The sequence below is a fragment of the Piliocolobus tephrosceles genome, chromosome 1 (genome assembly GCF_002776525.5).
Source record: "Piliocolobus tephrosceles isolate RC106 chromosome 1, ASM277652v3, whole genome shotgun sequence".
Classification (NCBI taxonomy): domain Eukaryota; kingdom Metazoa; phylum Chordata; class Mammalia; order Primates; family Cercopithecidae; genus Piliocolobus; species Piliocolobus tephrosceles.
In genome coordinates, this window is record NC_045434.1 from 182,667,311 (window position 1) to 182,687,688 (window position 20,378).

The following is a 20,378-nucleotide window of genomic DNA, read 5'->3' on the forward strand; positions in this document are numbered from 1 at the left end:
TCCAGGAGGCCTCCCAGGCGGGGACTATGATGTCAGGGCAGGAGGAATTCTGTGTTCCGCTGAGGTCCCATTAGACCCCAAGTGCAGAAGTGGGGAGGGGAGCAGGATCCCCAAGTCTGGAGTTCAGAAGAGAGGTCCGAGTGAGCCCAGGGAGTGGAGAGGCGCGGGCACATGCAGGACCTTGAAGTGCTGAGGGCGGATGCAGTCCTCTGGGAGAAGGAGCAGCACAGGAGAGGGGCTGAGGCCTGGCCTCCCAGAGCCTGGGAAGGAAGGCCAGGATGTGGGAGGCAGAGCCTCTGGGTGTCGGAAGACCAAAAGAAGAAAGTGGTCCTTCCAGGCTCACCCCTCTGGGACCTCACTAAGGCAAAAACCTGGCCATGCGGTTCTCCTTCCCATTATCCCCAGGAGGAAGTCAGCCCTTGGCCTGGGACTCCAGGCCCCTCATTAGTGCCCTGCCCACCTGCTCCACACCCCCTGCCATGTGTCCCTCCCTGGGCGCTGCAGGTCACCATGGCTCCCACTCCTGGAGCCCTGAGGGCTGCTCTTATTCCTATTAATAGTTATGATTATTGTGCTGCTCCCATGTGGCCTGGAGATGGCCAGGGCAGGGAGAAGGTGGAGCTGGGGCAGGACTGGGTGGGTCCTTGGAGGAGGTCACTGGGCTCATGGCCCTGCCTGTGCCCCCTCCCTGGCCAGGTGCACCTGATGACACCAGACGCAGTCCCCAAGGCATGCTGTGCGCCCACCAAGCTCAGCGCCACCTCTGTGCTTTACTATGACAGCAGCAACAACGTCATCCTGCGGAAGCACCGCAACATGGTGGTCAAGGCCTGCGGCTGCCACTGAGCCCACCCGCCTGCCCGGTCCTGCTGCAGCCGCCCTTCTCATCTGGATCGGGCCCCTCAGAAGCAGGAAACCCTCAAACCCAGCCAGACCCCAGGCCGGGGCATTGCCAGGGAGGACCCTCACAATCATGTCCATGACCCTTTCTCCTTCATGCCAGGCTCCTATGCTCCCCTTGCCCTGCCAGGCGTTTGTGTGACTGTCCTGTCTACAGCGCAGGTGGTCTCAATCATCAGGCAGTGTTCTACCCAAACCCCTCCCCCGAAGGCATGTCCTGGCCGGTTCTTCAGGGTTGGCACAGAAGTCCTGTCTGAGGTCCTATCCATGCCCCTTACTGGCCCAGGTCGTGAGACAGATGTGGAATGACCTGGGAGGCACCTGGAGCCCACTGTTGGCCACCTTGAGCTCTTCACCATCCATCACAGGGTGTGGTATGTGTAGTCAGGGTCTGGTTGGCTCCCCATTGCCTGCCCCTCCGAGGTGCAAGGCTGGGTTTAAAACTGGACATCCCCTAAAGTATTGTATATTCATAGATCTGAAGCACTGATCCACTGGCCACAGGTAGGCATGTGGAGTCAACTCAAGAAAAAGCTGAGTGAACAGCTTTTTTTTTCTGAGTGAACAGAAAAGCCAATGGCATTTATCTTCCCTTGTCTTCCTGCTTTGCATCTGCCTCTGCCATCTAGGAAAGCCATATAAGTGCATGGACATTTTGTTTCAGAGAAACAGAAAAATCTTGGGGCTTCCAATTGACCCATCTATCTGCCACCATGTTGCCCCATCAGGAGCTCAGCTCTGTGGAGTTTTCCCTTTGCTAAGCAAGCATGAGGTTGCATTGGGTGGCCCAGGATGACAATGCACAGCACAGATGCCATCATTTCCCTTTCCTCTGCATGGCAGACATCAATATCAATCTGGAATGTTTTTCTTCCAAATCTGAATGGAATTTTCAAATGGTCAGCACAGCCACTGCCAACAGATACGATGTAAAGTGAAACCTGGTTGTTATCTTCTGCCATGCTGAGGAGCAGTCCATCCTCGCCGAGCATGTATCGGCAACATGGGCAGCCTGTGGCCAGGTCTGGGGAAAGGCCAGGGGCTATCAAAAACAGGCTGGTTACCAAAGTCAGTGTCACCCTGGGTGCCCACCAGCACTGTCCTGTGTCTTGGGCCTGTGAGTCAAAGAAAAGGTCCCTGTCCCAGGGAGTGACAGGCAGTAATTAGGCTGAGTTGGGTGGGGAGGTTTGTCTCAGCCTCTGTTGTTCCCGGAAACCGCTGTCCTCCTTGGAGCAGCCACTGGGAGTTGGAGTGTTTATTTGATTTCTGACTTGCTAAGCCTGTAATTTACCTGCTGGAATAGACAGAGTCCAGCTGCCCAAACCGTGTCATTAAAAGCAGATCCTGGGTCTGCTCCACCCACAGGCACGGCCCAGTGGGGTGGCTCCACCTCCCCATGTGCCCAAGGATGCGCCTCTCTGGAGTTCACATGCTGCACCCCCAGAGAGGGGCCTGGGGAGAGCTGATCTGGCAGCAGGGGTGGAGGCTGGGGCCACGCTGCAGGACAGCAGCCCCTCCACCTGGACCAGGGAGGGCCTCCGTGTGCAAGCACAGAGGAAGAGGCCTTCCCATGTATGCAAAGGGCGGCCCCAGGCTGTCTGGAAGTTGGTGAGTTCCCTATCAGCACAGGGATCTCAGCTCTGGCCTGGATGTGAGGAGACCTGCCTTGTAGGTGGCTTCCTTATCGGGGCCTCCATTTTCTATCTGCACTTTTTGATTTCCAAAAAACCTTCAGCCAAAGAATCTGTCTACCAACTCCTCACAGTGAGCCAGAAGCAGCCTCATAACCCTGAATGTGGGGCACCGGCGGCTGTCACGAAGCAGAGTTGGCACATAACATGGAACCTGGCCAGGCACGGTGGCTCACGCCTGTAATCCCAGCACTTTGGGAGGCCAAGACGGGCAGATCACCTGAAGTCAGGAGTTCAAGACCATCCTGGCCAACACAGTGAAACCCCGTCTGTACTAAAAATACAAGATTACCTGGGCATGGTGGTGCATGCCTGTAATCCCAGCTACTCAGGAGGCTAAGGCAGAATTGCTTGATTCTGGGAGGTGGAGGTTGCAATAAGCGGAGATCACACCATTGCATTTCAGCCTGGGCGACAAGAGCAGAACTGTTGTCTCAACAAAACGAAATTATGAAACCTGTTTGCTATCCTAGTATTTACTTAACAGTTCCTTCTTAACATCAAAGATGGTCTTCTAGGCAATTGTAAATTTTAAATTAGCCAGTTATTTTGACAAGTAATTTTTTACTCCACCTGTATTTTTAGTGCCCAGCCAATGATCTGGCATAGTTAGGTGTGCACCAAGAATGTCTGTAAACTACCTGAAGGTTTGTAGATATGGAATACACCTTACCCATTAATCAAGCTGTGCACAGCAGGAACCAACAGGAGCTGTGATCCTCCTGGTTCATACAGAACAATGGAAAAACATAAGGCTTTGTCTACCTAGTTGGCCATCAGACTTTCAGCAACTTTGTCATTCAGATAGTCACCAAATGAAATAAAATAGAAAAATCCCTTGAGCAATGAAACGATTGTGAATGAACACAAACCCCATGAGTTTAATCCTTGAGTTATCTGTTTGTGAGCCAAGCATGTGCATTTGCAGCAGGTGGCCCAGGCCGGCAGCACAGATACCGCCATTTCCCTTTTCTTTGCTTAGGGCATGGCCTGTTGCACCAGATGAGGGTTGGAAGGATGACAGTGGTGGTCATTTCAGATCTACTGACAGCAATGAGAAATCAATGACAGTTGACAGGAAGAGAGGACACACACAACAGGCGAAGGAGGAACGCCCAGCAGTCTTGGTCCTTGCAGTGCAATACTGGCCTTGAGGCCAAGTCAGCAGGGGATTCGTAGTCACTAACTTCTAACTGAGGCAGGGAAGTAACATGTTCTGGAAAAGGTCCAAAGAAACAGGAATAGAGGCAGTGTAGCAAGAGGTAGATTTTTGGTGCCAAATAAGATTTGAATCCTGGTTCTGCTTCCACCTTTGTAGAGTATGATATTGGTTCTTCCCTCCCAAAGTTATTATAAAGATTAAAAATATGTACATAAATCTTTAGGATGTCTGACATATAAATGCTTAACAATAGGTACCTGCTGGTATTATTACAAATGAATTTGCTTATTTTTGAGCCACTTCTATGTCGTCCATTAAACCAAAATGTGTTCTGCAGGTGATGTATTTATTTCAGAGCTGTGCTTTTTCCTAAACCATCTACACATGGCATCCCTCAGAGGGCAGGACTTGTATTCTTATAGCCTTTAAAGGCCTAGCAAGTGTCACTTGTGGCAGTAGATGTGAAACTCTGCTCCTGTGTTCCCAGACACTGGGATCCCACGTCCTGCTGAGAGAGGTCTGTATCCACCAGGTGTCTTGGGTGGCAATCTGCATGGGGGGACTGCCCATCCAGGTCAAGTGCTTGACCCCCTTTTTGAAAGGAACCCTGGATGGGCACTTGACCCCCTTTTTCAAAAATATCTTTCACTTCTCAAAAAAAAATGCAGTTTTGGAGGAAAGTGGGATATATAAAAAATAAAATACAATTCAAATTACCGTAGTCCCACAAGTCAGATAAACACACTATTAATATTTTGGTAACTTTATTTCTAGGCTTTTTTTCTTAAGATATACAAATACCTATGCTTACATATAACAGATATTTTTACAAAACTGTACTATGTGTAAGTTTCTTTGTGATGTGCTTTTTCCACTTTAGTTTCCCATCAATGAACTCTACAAGACTCCATTTTCAACAATAAAAAGTTGGTTCCATAATTCCTTCTTCAGAGGTTGAAGAAGGTATGAGGCTGCCATGACTGCAACAGATGCTGGGAGCACCTGGAGGTGGCTGTCACGCTGTAAGAGAGGAAACTCCAACAGCCACAGCACTCCTCCTGGGCCTGCCATCCCTGGTTTCGGTTTTTGCAACTGTTTCAGGGCCAGCATGTGGGGACTCAGATGGGGCTCAACTCTGAATGAGTTAGTGGGGAAATGAATCAGCAAAAGGAAGCCCTGTGCCCAGTCCTGGTGCTGGTCCAGCAATGGGAATGTGGAATGGGGAGGCCAGTTGGGACAGGAGCCACACAGTGCCAGGGAAAGCCGCTTTGCTCTCCAGGCTACAGGAAAGGGCGCCCACAGAGCCACTGGGTCCACTTCCCAGAGAGGTCAGTTTTCTCGAGGCAGCCAGGGGCAGCTGCTGCATGGTGTGTATCCGAAGCAGGTGGTCAGGCTGTGGGGCATTCCGCTGCCCGGCTCTGGGGCTCCCCTCCCGGCCTGGAAGAACAGGGTCTTGTCTCCTGTGTCTCTCCACAAAGGTCCTGGCCAATCATGGGAACCTTGACGGTGTCACTCCCCAGGACTGTGGACTCTGCCTGCCACAGATTGAAGCTAAAGCCTAGTAAGGCACCCAGGACTCCATTACTACTGAAGAGAGACAGGCTGGGCTTCTAATCCCAGCTCTGCCAAACCATCCTGTGTGACCTTTGGCAGTCAGGCCACTAAAGCCTCAGTTTACCTGTGCAGGGTTCCAGTGTGCATTGAATAACATCTGTGGGCACCCAGGTGGAGCACTGAGAGAAGTCCACACCCAATGGCTCCAAACCTGCTGAGCTTTCAGAACTGCCCACTGGCCTCCACCTCCCCAGAATATCAGGGAGGAACAGAGCGACAAAGTTGTCACAGGAGTCTGTCCTTTTATGGGAGGCTGGCTGTGCTTTTTCTACACATACTCTCTTGGTTCTCATCCAAGCACTGAAGTCAGTGCTATCATCCTCAGCTTCATAGATGCCTGCCTAACACCTGTGACTGACCTCTGATGGCCATAATTTGTACTGAGAAGGAGCTGTGCTTTGAGGGACGGTCTCTTTTGGAAGCTCCATAGGGGTGAGGGGTAACCATGTGGCACATCCCAGCTACGTGGAGCCTGAAACTCAGCCAACTGTAGCAGCTGGAGCTCAGAAAGTCCAGTCGGCACATGGGAGCCAGAGTTAGGGCCAGAATGCCAACATCCCTCAGCAGGAGCTATCCTAGGGTCATGAGGACCATGGGGCCTCTCCTGCCTCTCCACTCATTCAGATCTCAATCCAAGATGCAAAAGCTCAGCTCAGTGGATTCTGAATGGTCTGAGTGACCCAACCCACAGGAGGTGTCCAGCAGCTACAGGGCTCAGTCCCTGCTAAGAGCCTTCAGCAGATGAGATTCTTTACAAGCGCCTGGCTGACCAGCACCTGGAGGGGGAATGGAGAGAGGCCAGCTCCAAGAAGTGGCTGCACACAGGAGAGCCAGACTGTGAGCTCAGCAGCGGGTGGGACCATTTGTTCTCTTCAGTGGCCAGCAATCCTGTTTTGTAAAGGCTCAGATAGAATTTTAGGCCTTGGGACTGTGATGGTCTATTTTGTGTGTCAATTTGACTAGGCCATGGTATCCAGTTTTTAGTCAAACACTAGTCTAGATGTTGCTGTGATGATGGTTTCTTTTTTTCGAGACAGGGTCTCACTCTTGTCACCCAGGCTGGAGTACAGTGGCATGACCATGGCTGACTGCAGCCTCAACCTCCCAGGTTCAAGTGATCCTCTCACCTCAGCCTTCTGAGTAGCTGGGACTATAGGCATGCACCACCATACCTGGCTTTTTTTTCCCCCCCTAGAGATGGCGGGTCTCACTACATTGCCCAGGCTGGTCTTGAACTCCTGGGCTCAAGTGAGCCTCCTGCCTCAGCCTCCCAATAGTTGCCTGGCCTACTTTTTAGATGGATTCATATTTAAGTCAGTAGAGAGTAAAGCAGATTACCCTCCATAATGTGAGTAGGCCTCATCCAATCAGTTGAAATTCTTAAGAGAAAAAAGACTGAGATCACTGGAGGAAGAATTCTGCTTCCAAACTGCCTCAGACTTGAACTGCAACATCAGTTTTTTTCCTGAGTCTCCAGCCTGCTGGCCTGTTGTGCAGATTCCAGATCTGCCAGCTCCCACAACTGCCTGAGCCAGTTCCTTAAAATAAATCTCTCTCTCTACATATGTACACATCCTATTGGTTCTGCTTCTCTAGAAAACCCTAATACAGGGACCATAGCCTGTATTGTGTCTACTACTCAACTTTGACAATGCAGTGAGAAACCACCATGGACAGTAAGTAAACAAATGGATGTGGCTGTGTTCCAATAAAACCTGATTCATAAAAACAGGCAGTGGGCTGGATTAGGCACATGTAGTTTGTTGGCCTTATGTCTCCTGACAAATAGGCATAGTACTTGGCACAGAGAAGGCACTTTGAGTTATACAAATTTCATTTTTTTAAATCTGTAGGGCGAAAGTGAACAAATAAACAAGTGAACCACTGAGAGTATACTTGCTGGCTGTAAGACTGGCAGCTGGGTTTAGGAGCAGAGGCAGCAGAAGACCGAACCTTCCACAGCCTTTAATTTCCGTTGCCCTGACATGGATGCCTGGTGTGAAGATACATCACCTGACATCTAAGGGGATAAACCCAAGGGAGGAAATGAAAGCTGTGGAAAGATACTCTGCTCTCCCCACTCACCCTCACCAGCCTGCCTCAGAGGTCCAGCTTAGCCACAGACACTATCTCTGACAACTCCCAAAAACTAGCAGGAGGCAGCAGCATAAGAACAAGGGTTTATTTTAGCAAAGAAAACACCTAAGAGCCACACTGGTAGTCCCAGGACAGGCCCAGCAGCAAATGCTGAGAAAAGCCAATGGCTTTTTGCACAGCCTGCCCATGGTGGAGGGGAGCACCTGCACTGGCTCCTGGGCCCACAGCCACGCTTGGGAATAGTCCAGGCTGTGCCTGCAGAGGAGCTGCTCCAAGCGGACCCTGAGGAAGGGCTCATACACCAAATGCTGCTTGCTTCAAACAGGCACCCTCGGTGCTGCCTCCTCTGAGGCTGGCAGCTCCTTCCTGGATGTGCAGGGGCAAGAGCGGAGGGGGAAGCAGAGAGTGCCGCCTCACACGTACTCCCCACAGTCGGCGATGATCACCTTCTGCTTTGGCTTCCCGTCCTTGCTGCCCTGGGCCTTTGTGGGCAGAACAGAAGTGAGGGAGTAAGGCTGGAGACTAACAGTGGTTTCAGGATACCGTAAACCTCTGCCTGCCCATTTGCCCACTTCCACCTCAGAACCTGGGCAGCAGCAGCCCCTCCCCCTGGACACAGCCCCTGGCCATCTCTCTGAGGCCACAGAGCCTTTCCAGCCTTCCCACAGGGCTGTGCTCCAAGGGCCTGGGTGAGGAGGAGGCCCATTCCTGGCCACATACCTCAATTTGCCGCAAGACATCTAGGCCTTCGGTGACCTCTCCAAACACCACGTGCTTGCCATCCAGCCAGTCTGTCTTGTCACATGTCAGGAAGAACTGGGAGCCATTGGTGTTTGGGCCAGAGTTGGCCATGGAGAGTAGACCTGGGGGACAGAACAACCATCAGCTCCCCTAACCCTGGCTACCAGCCCTTAACGGACGTCTGTGCAGGCTGTCGACAGCCCTTCAGTCAGGCAGGCTCAGACTCCAGGATGCACACACCACATGCAAATGTGGCCACCTTATCTTTGATTCAGTTAATAGTCAGTGAAATGGTGAATGAGGTGTTTCAATCACTTTACACTGGTCTGTTCATTCATTAATTCATTTATTTAACAATTAAGTATCTACGTGGCAACCAGGTCCCTGTTAAGCCCTGGGAACACTGACGAGCTGAACATAGTCCAAGCTCTGGTGGAGCTCACAATGAGTGGAAAAGAGCCATTCAAAATGACAGCTATGACACAGTGAGGCCTGGTAACATGGACATTTGTCGCATAAGAGAATGTACATATATATGTGTGTGTCCGTGTACATGTATGTGTGTGTGTGTCCACAATGACTCCTAAGTTTCTGATCAAGCGGTTAGGCGGATGGTGGAATCATTTATTGAAACAGAGAAGAGGGGGAGGAAGAGTTTACGGGAGAAGGCCAAGAGCTGTTTTAGACGTGTGAAGTGTGAGATGCTCCCAGATATCCAGTAAAGACAGTTGGACAAGAGTCTGGAGCTCAGGGAGCCATCAGCATACAGACAGCAATGTGCACAAGCTTAACTCAGAGATACTGCTGAAAGCTCTGGGACCAGGTGTGACTGCCTAGGGCACTGCTTCTCAGTGGGGTTGGTGTCCTGTCCCTAGGAAACCTTTGGAAATCTGAATTTATTTTTTTTGAGATGAGGATCACTCTGTCACCCAGGCTGGAGTGCAGTGGTGCAATCGCAGCTCACTGCATCCTCAATCTCTGGGGCGCAAGCAATCCTCTCACCTCAGCTCCCAAGCAGCTGAGACTACAGGCGTGCACCACCACACCTGGATAATTTTTTAATTCTTTTTTTGGTAGAGACAGGGGTCTCACTATGTTGCCCAGGTTGGACTCGAACTCCTGAACTCACGTGATCGTCTGGCTTTGGGCTGCCACTTCAGACTCCCAAAGTGTTGGGATTACAGACATGAGCTACCATGCCTGGCTTGAAAGTGTTTTTGACTGTCTGAAACGTTGTGGGGGTGCTACTGGCATTTAGCAGGTGGGGGCCTGGAATGCTAGATGTTCTGCAATGTCTGGCACAATGAATTGTCTCATATTCTCTTGGTCTTTCAAACATCCTGCTAGAGGTTGGGCGCAGTGCCAATGCCTGTAATCTCAGCACTTTGGGAGGCTGAAGTGGGAGGATCACTTGAAGCTAAGAGTTCCAGACTAGCCTGAGCAATATAATGAAACCCCATCTCTACAAAAAACTTAAAAATTAGCCGGGCGTTATGGATGGCGTGCACCTGTAATCCCAGCTGTTTGGGAGGCTTAGGCAGGAGGACTGCTTGAGCTGGAGAGGCTGAGGCTGCAGTGAGCCGTCCTGCACCACTTGCACTCCAGCCTCAGCAACAGAGAGAGAGGTCCTGTCTCAAAAAAACAAAAACCAAACAACAACAAAACAACGAATATCCCGTCAGATATCGGCATAGGTAAAAAACGTGTTTATAGTTATCTGCACCTAAAACATAATTCCATTATACATATAAGCCCAAAGTTTTGGAGTTCTTTTGGTTTTGCATGGAATCTTCTAGGAATGTAACTACTATGTAAATAAACAGATTATTCTTTACTTTGGAATCTAATCAACTTTATCTACCATTTCACAAAGCCGTATCACCAATAGCATCACTGCTAGTGGTATCCAAGTTGCCAGTTGACACTCCCGTCTGCACTTCTAACTGCTGCATTTGAGTACAGGTGCAGACGCCTGAATAATTCACTTTGTGTTCTGACACAGCTGTGCTTAAGCATGTACATCTGGAAACACATTCGATTATTATGCAAATTCATTTATTTCCTCTGATGTTCTTCCCTATTATAGTTACAGATTAATATTGAGTTTCAAAATAATGATGTGTGTCAGTGGGCTATATCACCTACACATGTCGGTTCAGTATAGTAAACAGGGGTTCTACAAACCACCAGTTAGAAAAAGGGAGCACAGGGTAACAGGCTTCTGGAGAACAAAAGAATGGGCTCTGAGCCACTTCAGTGTTTAGGGGTCAGGAAAAGAAGGAGACAGCAAAGACAGACAAAGCAGCCATCTAGGAAAAAGGAGACAAGAAGAGGCAGGAGTCCTGCCAGCCAAGTGAAGGAGTCAAGGAGCACAGAGTTAGTACAGGCTGAGCATCCCAAATGTGAAAATCCAGTGAGCTCCAGTGAGCATTTCAGATTTGAGATATTCCAATCTGGGATGCTCAACTGGTAAGTATAATGCAAATATTTCAAAATACAAAATACTTCTGGTCCCAAGCATTTCAAGAAAGGGACATTCAACCTGTAGTATGAAATGCTCCTGGGAGGTGGGATAACATCTGGGAGGTGGGATAAGATGATCGCCAAGAACTGGATACTAGTATCTTTGAAGAGTGGTTTCAATGGCGAGATGGGACTAGAAGTCTGGCTAGAAGGGATTAGAGAAAACGCGAAGGCAGCAAGTCCGTACCATGCTTTCAAGAAGTTATGCTTTTACTTCTTGAAAAAAGATGGGGGAGCAGAGGCATGGGTGATAGCTGGAGAGGGAACAAGAGTACTAGGATGAAGATTTTTTTTTTTTTTTTGAGATGGAGTTTCGCTCTTGTTGCCTAGGCTGGAGTGCAATGGCACCATCTTGGCTCATCGCAACCTCCGCTTCCCGGATTCAAGTGATTCTCCTGCCTCAGCCTTCCAAGTAGCTGGGATTACAGGCATGCGCCACCATGCCCAGCTAATTTTGTATTTTTAGTAGAGACGGGGTTTCTCCACGTCAGTCAGGCTCGTCTCCAACTCCTGACCTCAGGTGATCTGCCTGCCTCTGCCTCCCAAAATGCTGGTATCACAGGCATGAGCCACCGCACCCGGCAACCGGATGAAGATTTTTTTAAAGGTTGATAACTGCATGCTTTCTTGCTAATGGACTGATCTCGCAGAGCAGGGGAAATGGATTACAAGAAGGGGACAACTTTAGAAGCCATGTTCCTAAGTAGAGGAGAGGGATGGGATCCAGTCCACAGGTGGAGGGGCTGGCCTACGAGAGATAGCTCGTCCCCTGTAATTGGAAGAAAGAGCATGCATGAAAGATACAGGAGGCGAAGCACTAGATGAGGCGGGAAGGTGATGATATGAGGGCTTCAGAAGTGAAGACAGGCATGGACACATCATCTCTGGCTGGGACTGAGCATCAAGTAGGAAAATCTGCTCAGGTTGGCAAGGGCCCCCTTAAGAACTATAGTTATAAATTTCAAGTGGGATCGTTCGGTACAATTCTGTGTTTTTTCTCTAGTTGCTGGGGGACTAACCTCCGAGCTTTTACTAAGTAAATCTGATGGCAGGGGCAGGGAGAGCAGTGGGGCTGAGGGCATACGGACTTGCAACGGCAGACCACAGAATCCAAGCTGGGATAATGGGAAGTGTGGACACGGTTGGGGGATGGACAATAGCTGAATATAAGCAAGCCAACTCCACCCTAGCAAGGCTGCATGGTTCTCCTGCGTCTGGTGGCTGGGTCTCCTCCAGACTCTTAGTTCTGTCAGCCAGAACCACAACCTGTCTTTTCATCCTGCCTGGCCATCCCACCCTTGCTAAGCCTCCCTCATCACCACATGCCAGCTGGCTCCCACCTGGTCCTGTGTGCTTGAGGATAAAGTTTTCATCATCGAACTTCTTCCCATAGATGGACTTGCCCCCAGTACCGTTGTGGTTTGTGAAATCACCGCCCTGGCACATGAACTGGGGGATGATGCGGTGGAAGCTGCTTCCCTTAAAGCCAAAGCCCTTTTCATGGGTGCACAGGCAACGGAAATTCTCTAGAATTGAGAAAGGAAAAAGCACTGGGGTTAAAAAATAGAGCAAAATAAAACAAACAAAGCTTTGAAAAAACTTCTGTTTAATGTTCGTATTTTTGTTTTAAAATAAGAGATACTCATTATAAACCTTTGTGATACTAACCTTGTAAGGACTATAAGGGATTCTTTTTCTTTGAGATGGAGTTTCATTCTTATCGCCCAGGCTGGAGTGCAATGGCACAATCTCAATTCATTGCAACCTCTACCTCCTGGGTTCAAGTCATTCCCCTGCCTCAGCCTCTCGAGTAGCTGGGACTACAGGCACGCGCTATACACCCGGCTAACGTTGTATTTTTAGTAGAGATGGGGTTTCACTATGTTGGCCAAGCTGGTCTGGAACTCCTACCTCAGATGATCCGCCCGCCTTGGCCTCCCAACGTGCTGGGATTACAGGTGTGAGCCACCACACCCAGCCAGGACTATAAGAGATTCTGATGAAAGGGGATTGAATATACATGTTCTAGCTCTCTTCTCTTCCAAAACCACACTAAATTGGTAGGAAACTGATTTTTTAAAAGAAAAACCAAAGGATTTTAGAAGAAAACATAGGGGCAAATCTTCATGACTCTGGATTTGGCAATGGTTTCTTAAATGTCACACCAAAAGCACAGGTAAAAGAAAAAAATAATTAGATGTCAATTAAAATTTAAGATGTGCATCAAAAAACTGTACCAACAGAGGGCAAAGCAACCTACAGAACAGGAGAATGCTGATTTGCATCATATTTAATATGGGTTTAATATCCAGAATATATAATGAACTCCTATAATTCAACAACAAAATGGCCAGGTAAGGTGTAATCCCAGTGCTTTGGGAGGTCAAGGCAGGAGGATCACTAGAGGTCAACAGTTCAAAGCTACAGTAAGCCATGATCTCACCACTGCACTCCAGCCTGGGAGACAGAGCAAGATCCTGTCTCTTAAAAAAACAAAACAAACAATCCAGTTAATATATAAGCCAAAGATGTGAAGAGACATTTCTCCAAAGAACATATATAAATGGCCAAAAAGCACATGAAAAGATGTTCAACATCATTAGTCAGTAGGGAATAAAAATAAAAACCACAATGAGATATCATTTCACACCTGTGGAGATGTGGGCCAGGCGTGGTGGCTCACGCCTGTAATCCCAGCATTATGGGAGGCCAAGGCGGGCGAATCACGAGGTCAGAAGTTTGAGACCAGCCTGGCCAACATGGTGAAACCTTGTCTCTACTAAAAATACAAAAAATTGGCTGGGCGTGCTGGCAGACGCCTGTAATCCCAGCTACACGGGGGGCTAAGGCATGAGAATCGCTTGAACCCGGGAGGCAGAGGTTGCAGTGAGCCAATATCGCACCACCGTACTCCAGCCCAGGCAACAGTGCGAGACTGTCTCAAAAAAAAAAAAAAAAGAGAAGATGTGGAAAAATTGAAACACTCATACATTGCTGGTAGAAACGTAAAATGGTCCAGCCACTATGGAAAATAGTTTGGCATTTCCTCAAAAAGTTAAATATAGAGTTACCATATGAGTAAGCATTTCTACTCCTAGGCATATATATCCAAAAGAATTGAAAACAGGGATTTAAACATATACTTATATGTGGATATTGTGGATGAACCTTGAAACCATTATGCTACGCCAAATAAGCAAGATGCGAAAAAGGACAGCTATTGTATGATTCCACTTACATGAAAAATCTAGGATAGGTCAATTCATAGACAAAGATTAGTGGTTATCAGAAGGTAAGGGGAGGAGAAAATGGGGAGTTATTATTTAATAGGTATCTTTAATAAGTGGTTTTGTTTAGGGTGAGTCAAAAATTTTGAACAGAAAAATTACTGCTAACAAACTGTACACTTTAAAATGGCTAAAACAGCCAAAAAATAAACTTATAAAGCGGGGAAGAAGAGACAACAGCAACAAAATTTCTGAAGTTAGAAAATAAATGAGTCCCAAATGATATAGCAGACCCAAGAAAGCTGAATCTTAAGCTGGTAAAAGCCGAGAAGCAACTCAATTTGCACTCCAAAAGCTCAGAGGAAAGAGTGCAGGTAATCCTGAAGACAGTAAGTTTGGCTGAAAGCCCGTTTAAGAAAGTGGTTAATCTTTGGGATTCTCTCCCTGACTGTGAAGCTGGGGGCCACCCCTCCCCCACCTGGTAGCCAACTGGAGGTCTAGTCTTTGGTAGGTTAAAGCAGGGGGTCTCTGGACTAGGACATCCTACACATAGTGAAGGCTGAGGTAACATAATGACAAATGGAGACTATGTGAAAGTTTATATACTGAATGTTGATGCATTCAGCGTTGCCCTCATCTCCCCTTAACAAGATGCAGACACCTGGATGCAAAGCCCCCAGCAGGAGAATCTGGGAGAAAATCAGGAATGATTACATAGAAAACTATGCAAAAACAAGGCAACTATCAATTCCAGGCATAACAAAATGCTGTGCATGACAGTTATCACATGATGCTTACATTGTTAAAATAACTTAGGACCTAACCAAAGTTATGGTACCTATACAGGGAAGATGAGGGGGCAGGGGTTTTTAAAAAACTCATTATTTGTCCTCTGAAGTAGAAAATCAGAAGACAATGTTTAATATGGAAAACAGGAAGTAGAAATATAAACCTGTTATCTATCAACATGGAAATAAAAATCAAGACCTAAGAGTTGAAATCGGCTCCTCTGAGCAGCAGCAAATGGTGTTGGCAGCAGGGCATAGGGACAGCACTGGGGGATGACTGTTTTTTCAAAACAAGCTTTGTGAAACTGAATTGACTCTTTCTATGTTTAGATAATAAAATTTAGATTAAAAAGAGAATAAACAGAAGTCAATATTTAATAAGTTACAAAGAATACTCAATAAAAGCACTAGTTACTTCTAGAATTCAGGATGACGTAGAGAGGGGAAAACGAATTTTCAATTTATTGTCTTAAATGTTATTGGAATATACGTGTATGGTATTCTTTAAAAAAAGAATACATTATTTACTTGTATTTTTTAGAAAAGATTATTAAAAAGTAGTAAGCCAGCACTTACAAAGCTTCAAAAACACCTGCTCTGACCCATCTGTTACTAGATCCCAGGATCTCAGATGCCTCAAATCAACTTAGGTCAGAAGCACTATCAAGGACACAAGAAGTGAAGCGGCAAGAACCTGGGAAAGGCTCACTGCTCAGCCACCAGCGTCCCGCGGTTCTGACCACAGCATCCTGCTCACCTGCTGTCATGGGCACGACATCAGAACGCAGGAGCATCTGGATGCGGCCGGCCGGCTTGTTCCCAATCTTGATGTCCATGTACACCTGAGGATTTGACCGAGCCTTTTTAGCAGCGGGCTCTCCCTGGGTGCAGAAGAAATTGCTAGTTAGAGAGCTCCTTCACCCCCTAAGTAGGGGTGCGAGTATTCTACACACCCACCCAGAACACAATTCCAGTGAGTAGGCTGGAGCAAGTGCTGACGGGGAAGGCCTTGGTCCCTGACAGGGCTGCAGGAGGCAGGAGCCACGGTCGTAGCACCCAGCTGGAAGCCCAGTGACAAGAGGTCTCAGCACTGCCTGAGGCCCATACATGGGCGTGTTATCTTATCATGCTCGCCCTCAGATGCATCTGCTTCCTCCTCTTGCTTCACAGTCACAAAACAGCACTTTTCTGGTCCATGATCCACAACTCTCAATATCTTCAAATGCCAGTTCCAGCCCACCCACTGTCCTCTAGTTAGGCAGATCCATCCAAGTACCACCACCTCCTCCCTCTATGCTGGCTGGCTACAGGGAAGCAAGGGCGCAGCCCTCTTGCTCAGGCCTAAGTGCTCAGAAGACAGTGGAGGATGCTGGGCCTTGCTTTGTGCTCCAAGTAGATAAGACTAAGCAGAGGATACAGGATGATCCGGGGGGACTCCACCGACTGTGATGGCCACTTTATGAGTTCTGCTTTGCATCAAAATTTCTGGCGTGGGTCAATGTATGGATGAATAGTGGCAAATTAGCCAAGATTGAGAACACAGGAAGACAGGATTAGGGAAGCGGGGGAATCCATTTTAGGCAAACTTAAGCTGCTTGAGACTTACAGGCAGAAATATCTGAAGCTCAGGACTAGAAAGAGACCATGAAGTTCAACAGCATAAGAGAGGCTGCATAAAATTAGAGACTGACTGCTACTGTTTCAGCTGAGAGAAGAGAGAGAAACCATGAGCCAAGAAAGAAATACAGAAGAATGACAACATTCACAAGGTATCCAGAGGAGGGGAAGCCCAGAAAGCAACTGTCAGAGACCTAGCTGAGAATCAGGAGGAAGTGCCCTGGCAGGTTCTCTTAGGGCTGGAGAACTCAGAACCCATGTATAGGTTGAAGGAAGGTACCACTACCCTATCCTGTTCCCCCTACCCAGTAGCACAGGAATAGGAAGACCATGAGCCTCGTGGCAAACTCTTCAGTGAAGGAGGGGGGAACTGATCAGGAGGGGTGAAGAGGAAGCACCTCAGCTTCCTCCCTGTCAGCTGACAATCACAAATCCATACCTGAGCAGAGCTGAGACGCTCATCACATAGAACACAACATAGACAAGATACCCAAATCTTCGCCCTTGAATTCACTCAATATTGACTTTACTAAAGTACTAAGAATTCATTATTCATTCCCTCTGCTTTGATATATATATATATACACACACACACACACACACACACATATATACATATATTTGCAAATTTCCATTAAAACTTAAAAAAATTTTAAGTTTAAGTTCCTCTGGAAGCAGGCGCCTTCATTCTCACCTCCTGGGTCTCTGCTTTGGGAGGCTCTGACCCTTCTTCCTCTTTATTCTCTTCAAGTGTCTTCCCAGAAAACTTCTTCAACCAGTCATCATCTGACCAAACTGAAAGGAAAGAATCAAACAAATGTTCATTCAAGCTATCAGCTTGAACTGAAAAGCAGCTGCTTTGCTCAGCAAAGTGGAAGAGCTATGTGGCCTCTATGCCAGACAGTTCCCCACTGAGAACTCCCAGGGGTAAGGAAAATTCCAATCCAGAATGACGGCCCTGAAGTCCAGCTCTCAGGAGGGCTAAGAAAAATAGCTATGCGGAAAGCAATGGTATAGCCTTTGCTGGTTTCAGACCTTGATGGAGCACCCCAGGAAAGGAATATCAAGAAAACTGGGAAAGATGAGCTCAAGCAGGAATTTCTCTCATAACAGAAACAATTACTCAAACTCACTTTTTGTTTCTCTATAAAGGTGGTGCGTGCCCTTCCCGATGTGAACCATCACCTACTCCTATCTACCAGGAAGCAGCATTGAGCATCTACTTCCAAGTAAAGAGAGACAAAAAATGCAACTAAGGCTAAACTGCAGAACATCACAGGGAATCCGGAAGTTGCTCCTACTCACCTGGCCTGGAAGAGCCTTCCTTAATTCTCATCGGTTTGGCCAAATTGACACGAATTGTACGTCCAAAAAGTTCAGATTCATTCTGAAAAGATTGAAAATCCATCTGCTTAAACTCTCTTAGATTAAAAGAGGGCCAGCCAGCTTTCCATTTACTTCTGAGACACACTCATGATTTGTGCTCCCTTAATCCTTGGGCCCCTACCGGTAAGCTATGCACCCACCCCAAAGCCACCTGTGGGTTGCAGGGAATTCTAGAACCATCACACACACCCCTTTCTTTCAGAGCAGCACACAAAGACCTGTATTACCAAAAGTAACTCTGGGTTCAGAACACTCCAAAATTACAAGAATAAATGCAGTTTCCCAGCATCTGAGTTCACCTTCAAAAGTCAAGATAAGCTTTGAAATGAAAGAAAAATGATCTCTGACAGTTGAGGAATATGTTTGGTGAATGGATAACAGAACAAGGAATAAAATAACATTTCATTATCCATAAATAATCGTTACCAGGAAAGTTCACTTAAGGTGAATCCACTTGAAGTGGTGATGAAGATTTCATGGTAAAAGTGAAAAATTTAAAAAGGGTTGACAGGGAAATGACTGTGATGAAACGAAAAATAATAAAAACAAGTTTCTTACAATTAATATTCAGGATTAACTCTGCACTAATCGGTAGAAAGAAATGTAACTTGTTAGAAAGAAATGTAACAGGTAGCCCTGTTGGCTTGAACCTGTAATTCCAGCTAATTGGGAAGCTGAGAAGGGAGGACTGCTAGAACTCAGGAGTTCAGGACGGACAGACAGAAGGAAGGAAGGAAACAGACACTGAAGTATTATTTTTCCAACAAAATTCTATCAACAGTGTATCTTTGCACTTCATATCAGACATGAAAACTAAAAGGATCTCAAGGAGGGCACAAATACTAAAGAGCATCATCATTTTTCCCAAGGACCTTTCCAGAATGTCCAAATCATTTGTATCAGTGATTTGCACCTGCCATAATTAAATTTCTCTTCTCAATTGTAAATTGGTCATGAAATCCTATTTTGCAAAATATGCAGTTAACTGTGCAATCAATTTGCACTGTGTTTTCAAATTATCCTAGACATGGGACAGCCAGTGAGAGACTGGTCAACAAGGATGATGAAGATTTACATTATTATTAAATGGGGAAGGAGTCTGAGTAAGAACTAATTTTATAAGTGATCAATTCACAGTGAATATTTTCACGTGAGAATTTTTACCTCCCCATGCAATCTTGTAACTTTGGAAGTCCAGAACACTGATATATGAATAAGGACCCTCTGTACCACCAAAAAGCAACTTTGGTTAGAATGAAGATTTCCAGTCATACCATGTTGTCGATAGCTGCTGCAGCATCCTGCCAAGGAAAGACAACGGTACAAGTTTAGGCTTGCAGCCAAATGCTTATGGTGTCTAAACACATGTTCAGTAGCAAAAATCCAGAAAAATGCCACCTCTACATTTCTTCCCTACGTTGTGTGTGTTTCTAACAAAGAGCACTTCCTGGCTGATTTTAGAGCTGGAAGTGCAACAATTTGCCATCTGGTTGAAGGCACAAGAAATAATCACTACTGCCAGGCAAGAATGCTCAATGAACAGGAGTTTAGGAGCTAGCTCCTCTGCAGGGCAAGAATGGCAGGGCCTGGCAGAAGGTCTGACACGTTATTCACAGTCCAGTCTGATTATGTGAGAGAAGCTTTCCTTAGAACAGTATTTACTTCTGATTTCTCTGGCAGCATCAGCCTAAGGCCCAACAACCTAACCAAATGGTGAAAAGCTTCCTTTTTAATCCGTAACATCACAAACCAAGGACTAAACACCAGTAACACAGACTCTCACCTCTGCCAACTCAAATTCAACAAAAGCAAATCCTCGGTGCTTTTCTACAAAATGGAAAAACAAAAACAAGTAATTACTATGTGGGGCGGTGGGAGGAAACAGGATGGTCACAAAGTAAAGTCAGTTACATGCCGTATCCAAACACCAGAAGTTCTATCCAATCACTATTTAGGAAGAAGAAATCTCATTCTTTGATTCTTCTTATACAATATTTTAAGCAATAATAAACTCTGTTTTTTTAATGGACATAGCTGAATAATAAACTGTATTGTTAATTAATAAGTATTCAACTAATCTACCAAAGCCAAACTCAAAACCTTTTGCATGCAACGCAATTAGAAAAATAAGGTCATTTGACCTATCAATTACCTATCCAATATACATTTTGTGCATCAACTGTGCATAAAGCATGAATACTAAAACCTGATAAAGATGCTCAGTCTTTATCCTCAGGAAAATGCTGAACTAACTAGAAAGACCAAGCACAATAATGTTAATCATAGAACTCAGAGACTAGAAGGGCCCTTAGAAAGCCAATATAGGCCAGGCTCAGTGGCTCATGCCTGTAATCCCAGCACTTTGGGAGGCCGAGGCGGACGGATGAGAGGAGATTGAGACCATCCTGGCTAACATGGTGAAATCCCATCTCTACTAAAAAAATACAAAAAATTAGCCGGGTGTGGTGGCGGGCGCCTATAGTCCCAGCTACTCGGGAGACTGAGGCAGGAGAATGGTGTGAACCCGGGAGGCAGAGCTTGCAGTGAACCGAGATCGCGCCACAGCACTTTAGCCTGGGTGACAGAGCAAGACTCCGTCTCCAACCAAAAAAAAAAAAAAAAAAAAAAAAAA

At 46.8% G+C, this 20,378-nt stretch overlaps 2 protein-coding genes across 8 annotated transcripts in view; one reads left to right on the forward strand and one right to left on the reverse strand.

Annotated features, from left to right (window-relative positions):
- BMP8B (bone morphogenetic protein 8b) overlaps positions 1-4,089 on the forward strand; it is a 32,778-nt gene extending 28,689 nt beyond the window's left edge. The window contains exon 7 of the mRNA XM_026455709.1: positions 697-4,089. Coding sequence (XP_026311494.1) covers positions 697-846 — 150 coding nt within the window. The 3' untranslated portion in view covers positions 847-4,089. The remainder of the gene's footprint in view (positions 1-696) is intronic.
- Positions 1-20,378, reverse strand: part of PPIE (peptidylprolyl isomerase E) — a 40,169-nt gene that overhangs the window by 17,623 nt on the left and 2,168 nt on the right. For 4 of the 7 annotated variants that reach the window (XM_026455711.1, XM_023221226.2, XM_023221227.2 and 1 more), the window contains exons 3-10: positions 19,530-19,573; positions 18,911-19,047; positions 17,666-17,747; positions 17,055-17,155; positions 15,501-15,624; positions 12,069-12,254; positions 8,185-8,327; positions 4,501-7,946 (exon numbers count right to left, since the gene is read on the reverse strand). In XM_026455711.1, coding sequence (XP_026311496.1) covers positions 7,878-7,946; positions 8,185-8,327; positions 12,069-12,254; positions 15,501-15,624; positions 17,055-17,155; positions 17,666-17,747; positions 18,911-19,018 — 813 coding nt within the window. In that variant the 5' untranslated portion in view covers positions 19,019-19,047; positions 19,530-19,573 and the 3' untranslated portion in view covers positions 4,501-7,877. Of the gene's footprint in view, positions 1-4,500; positions 7,947-8,184; positions 8,328-12,068; positions 12,255-15,500; positions 15,625-17,054; positions 17,156-17,665; positions 17,748-18,910; positions 19,048-19,529; positions 19,574-20,378 lie in introns of those variants that run through there. The other 3 variants (XM_023221225.2, XM_026455712.1, XM_026455710.1) reach the window with 2 other exon arrangements.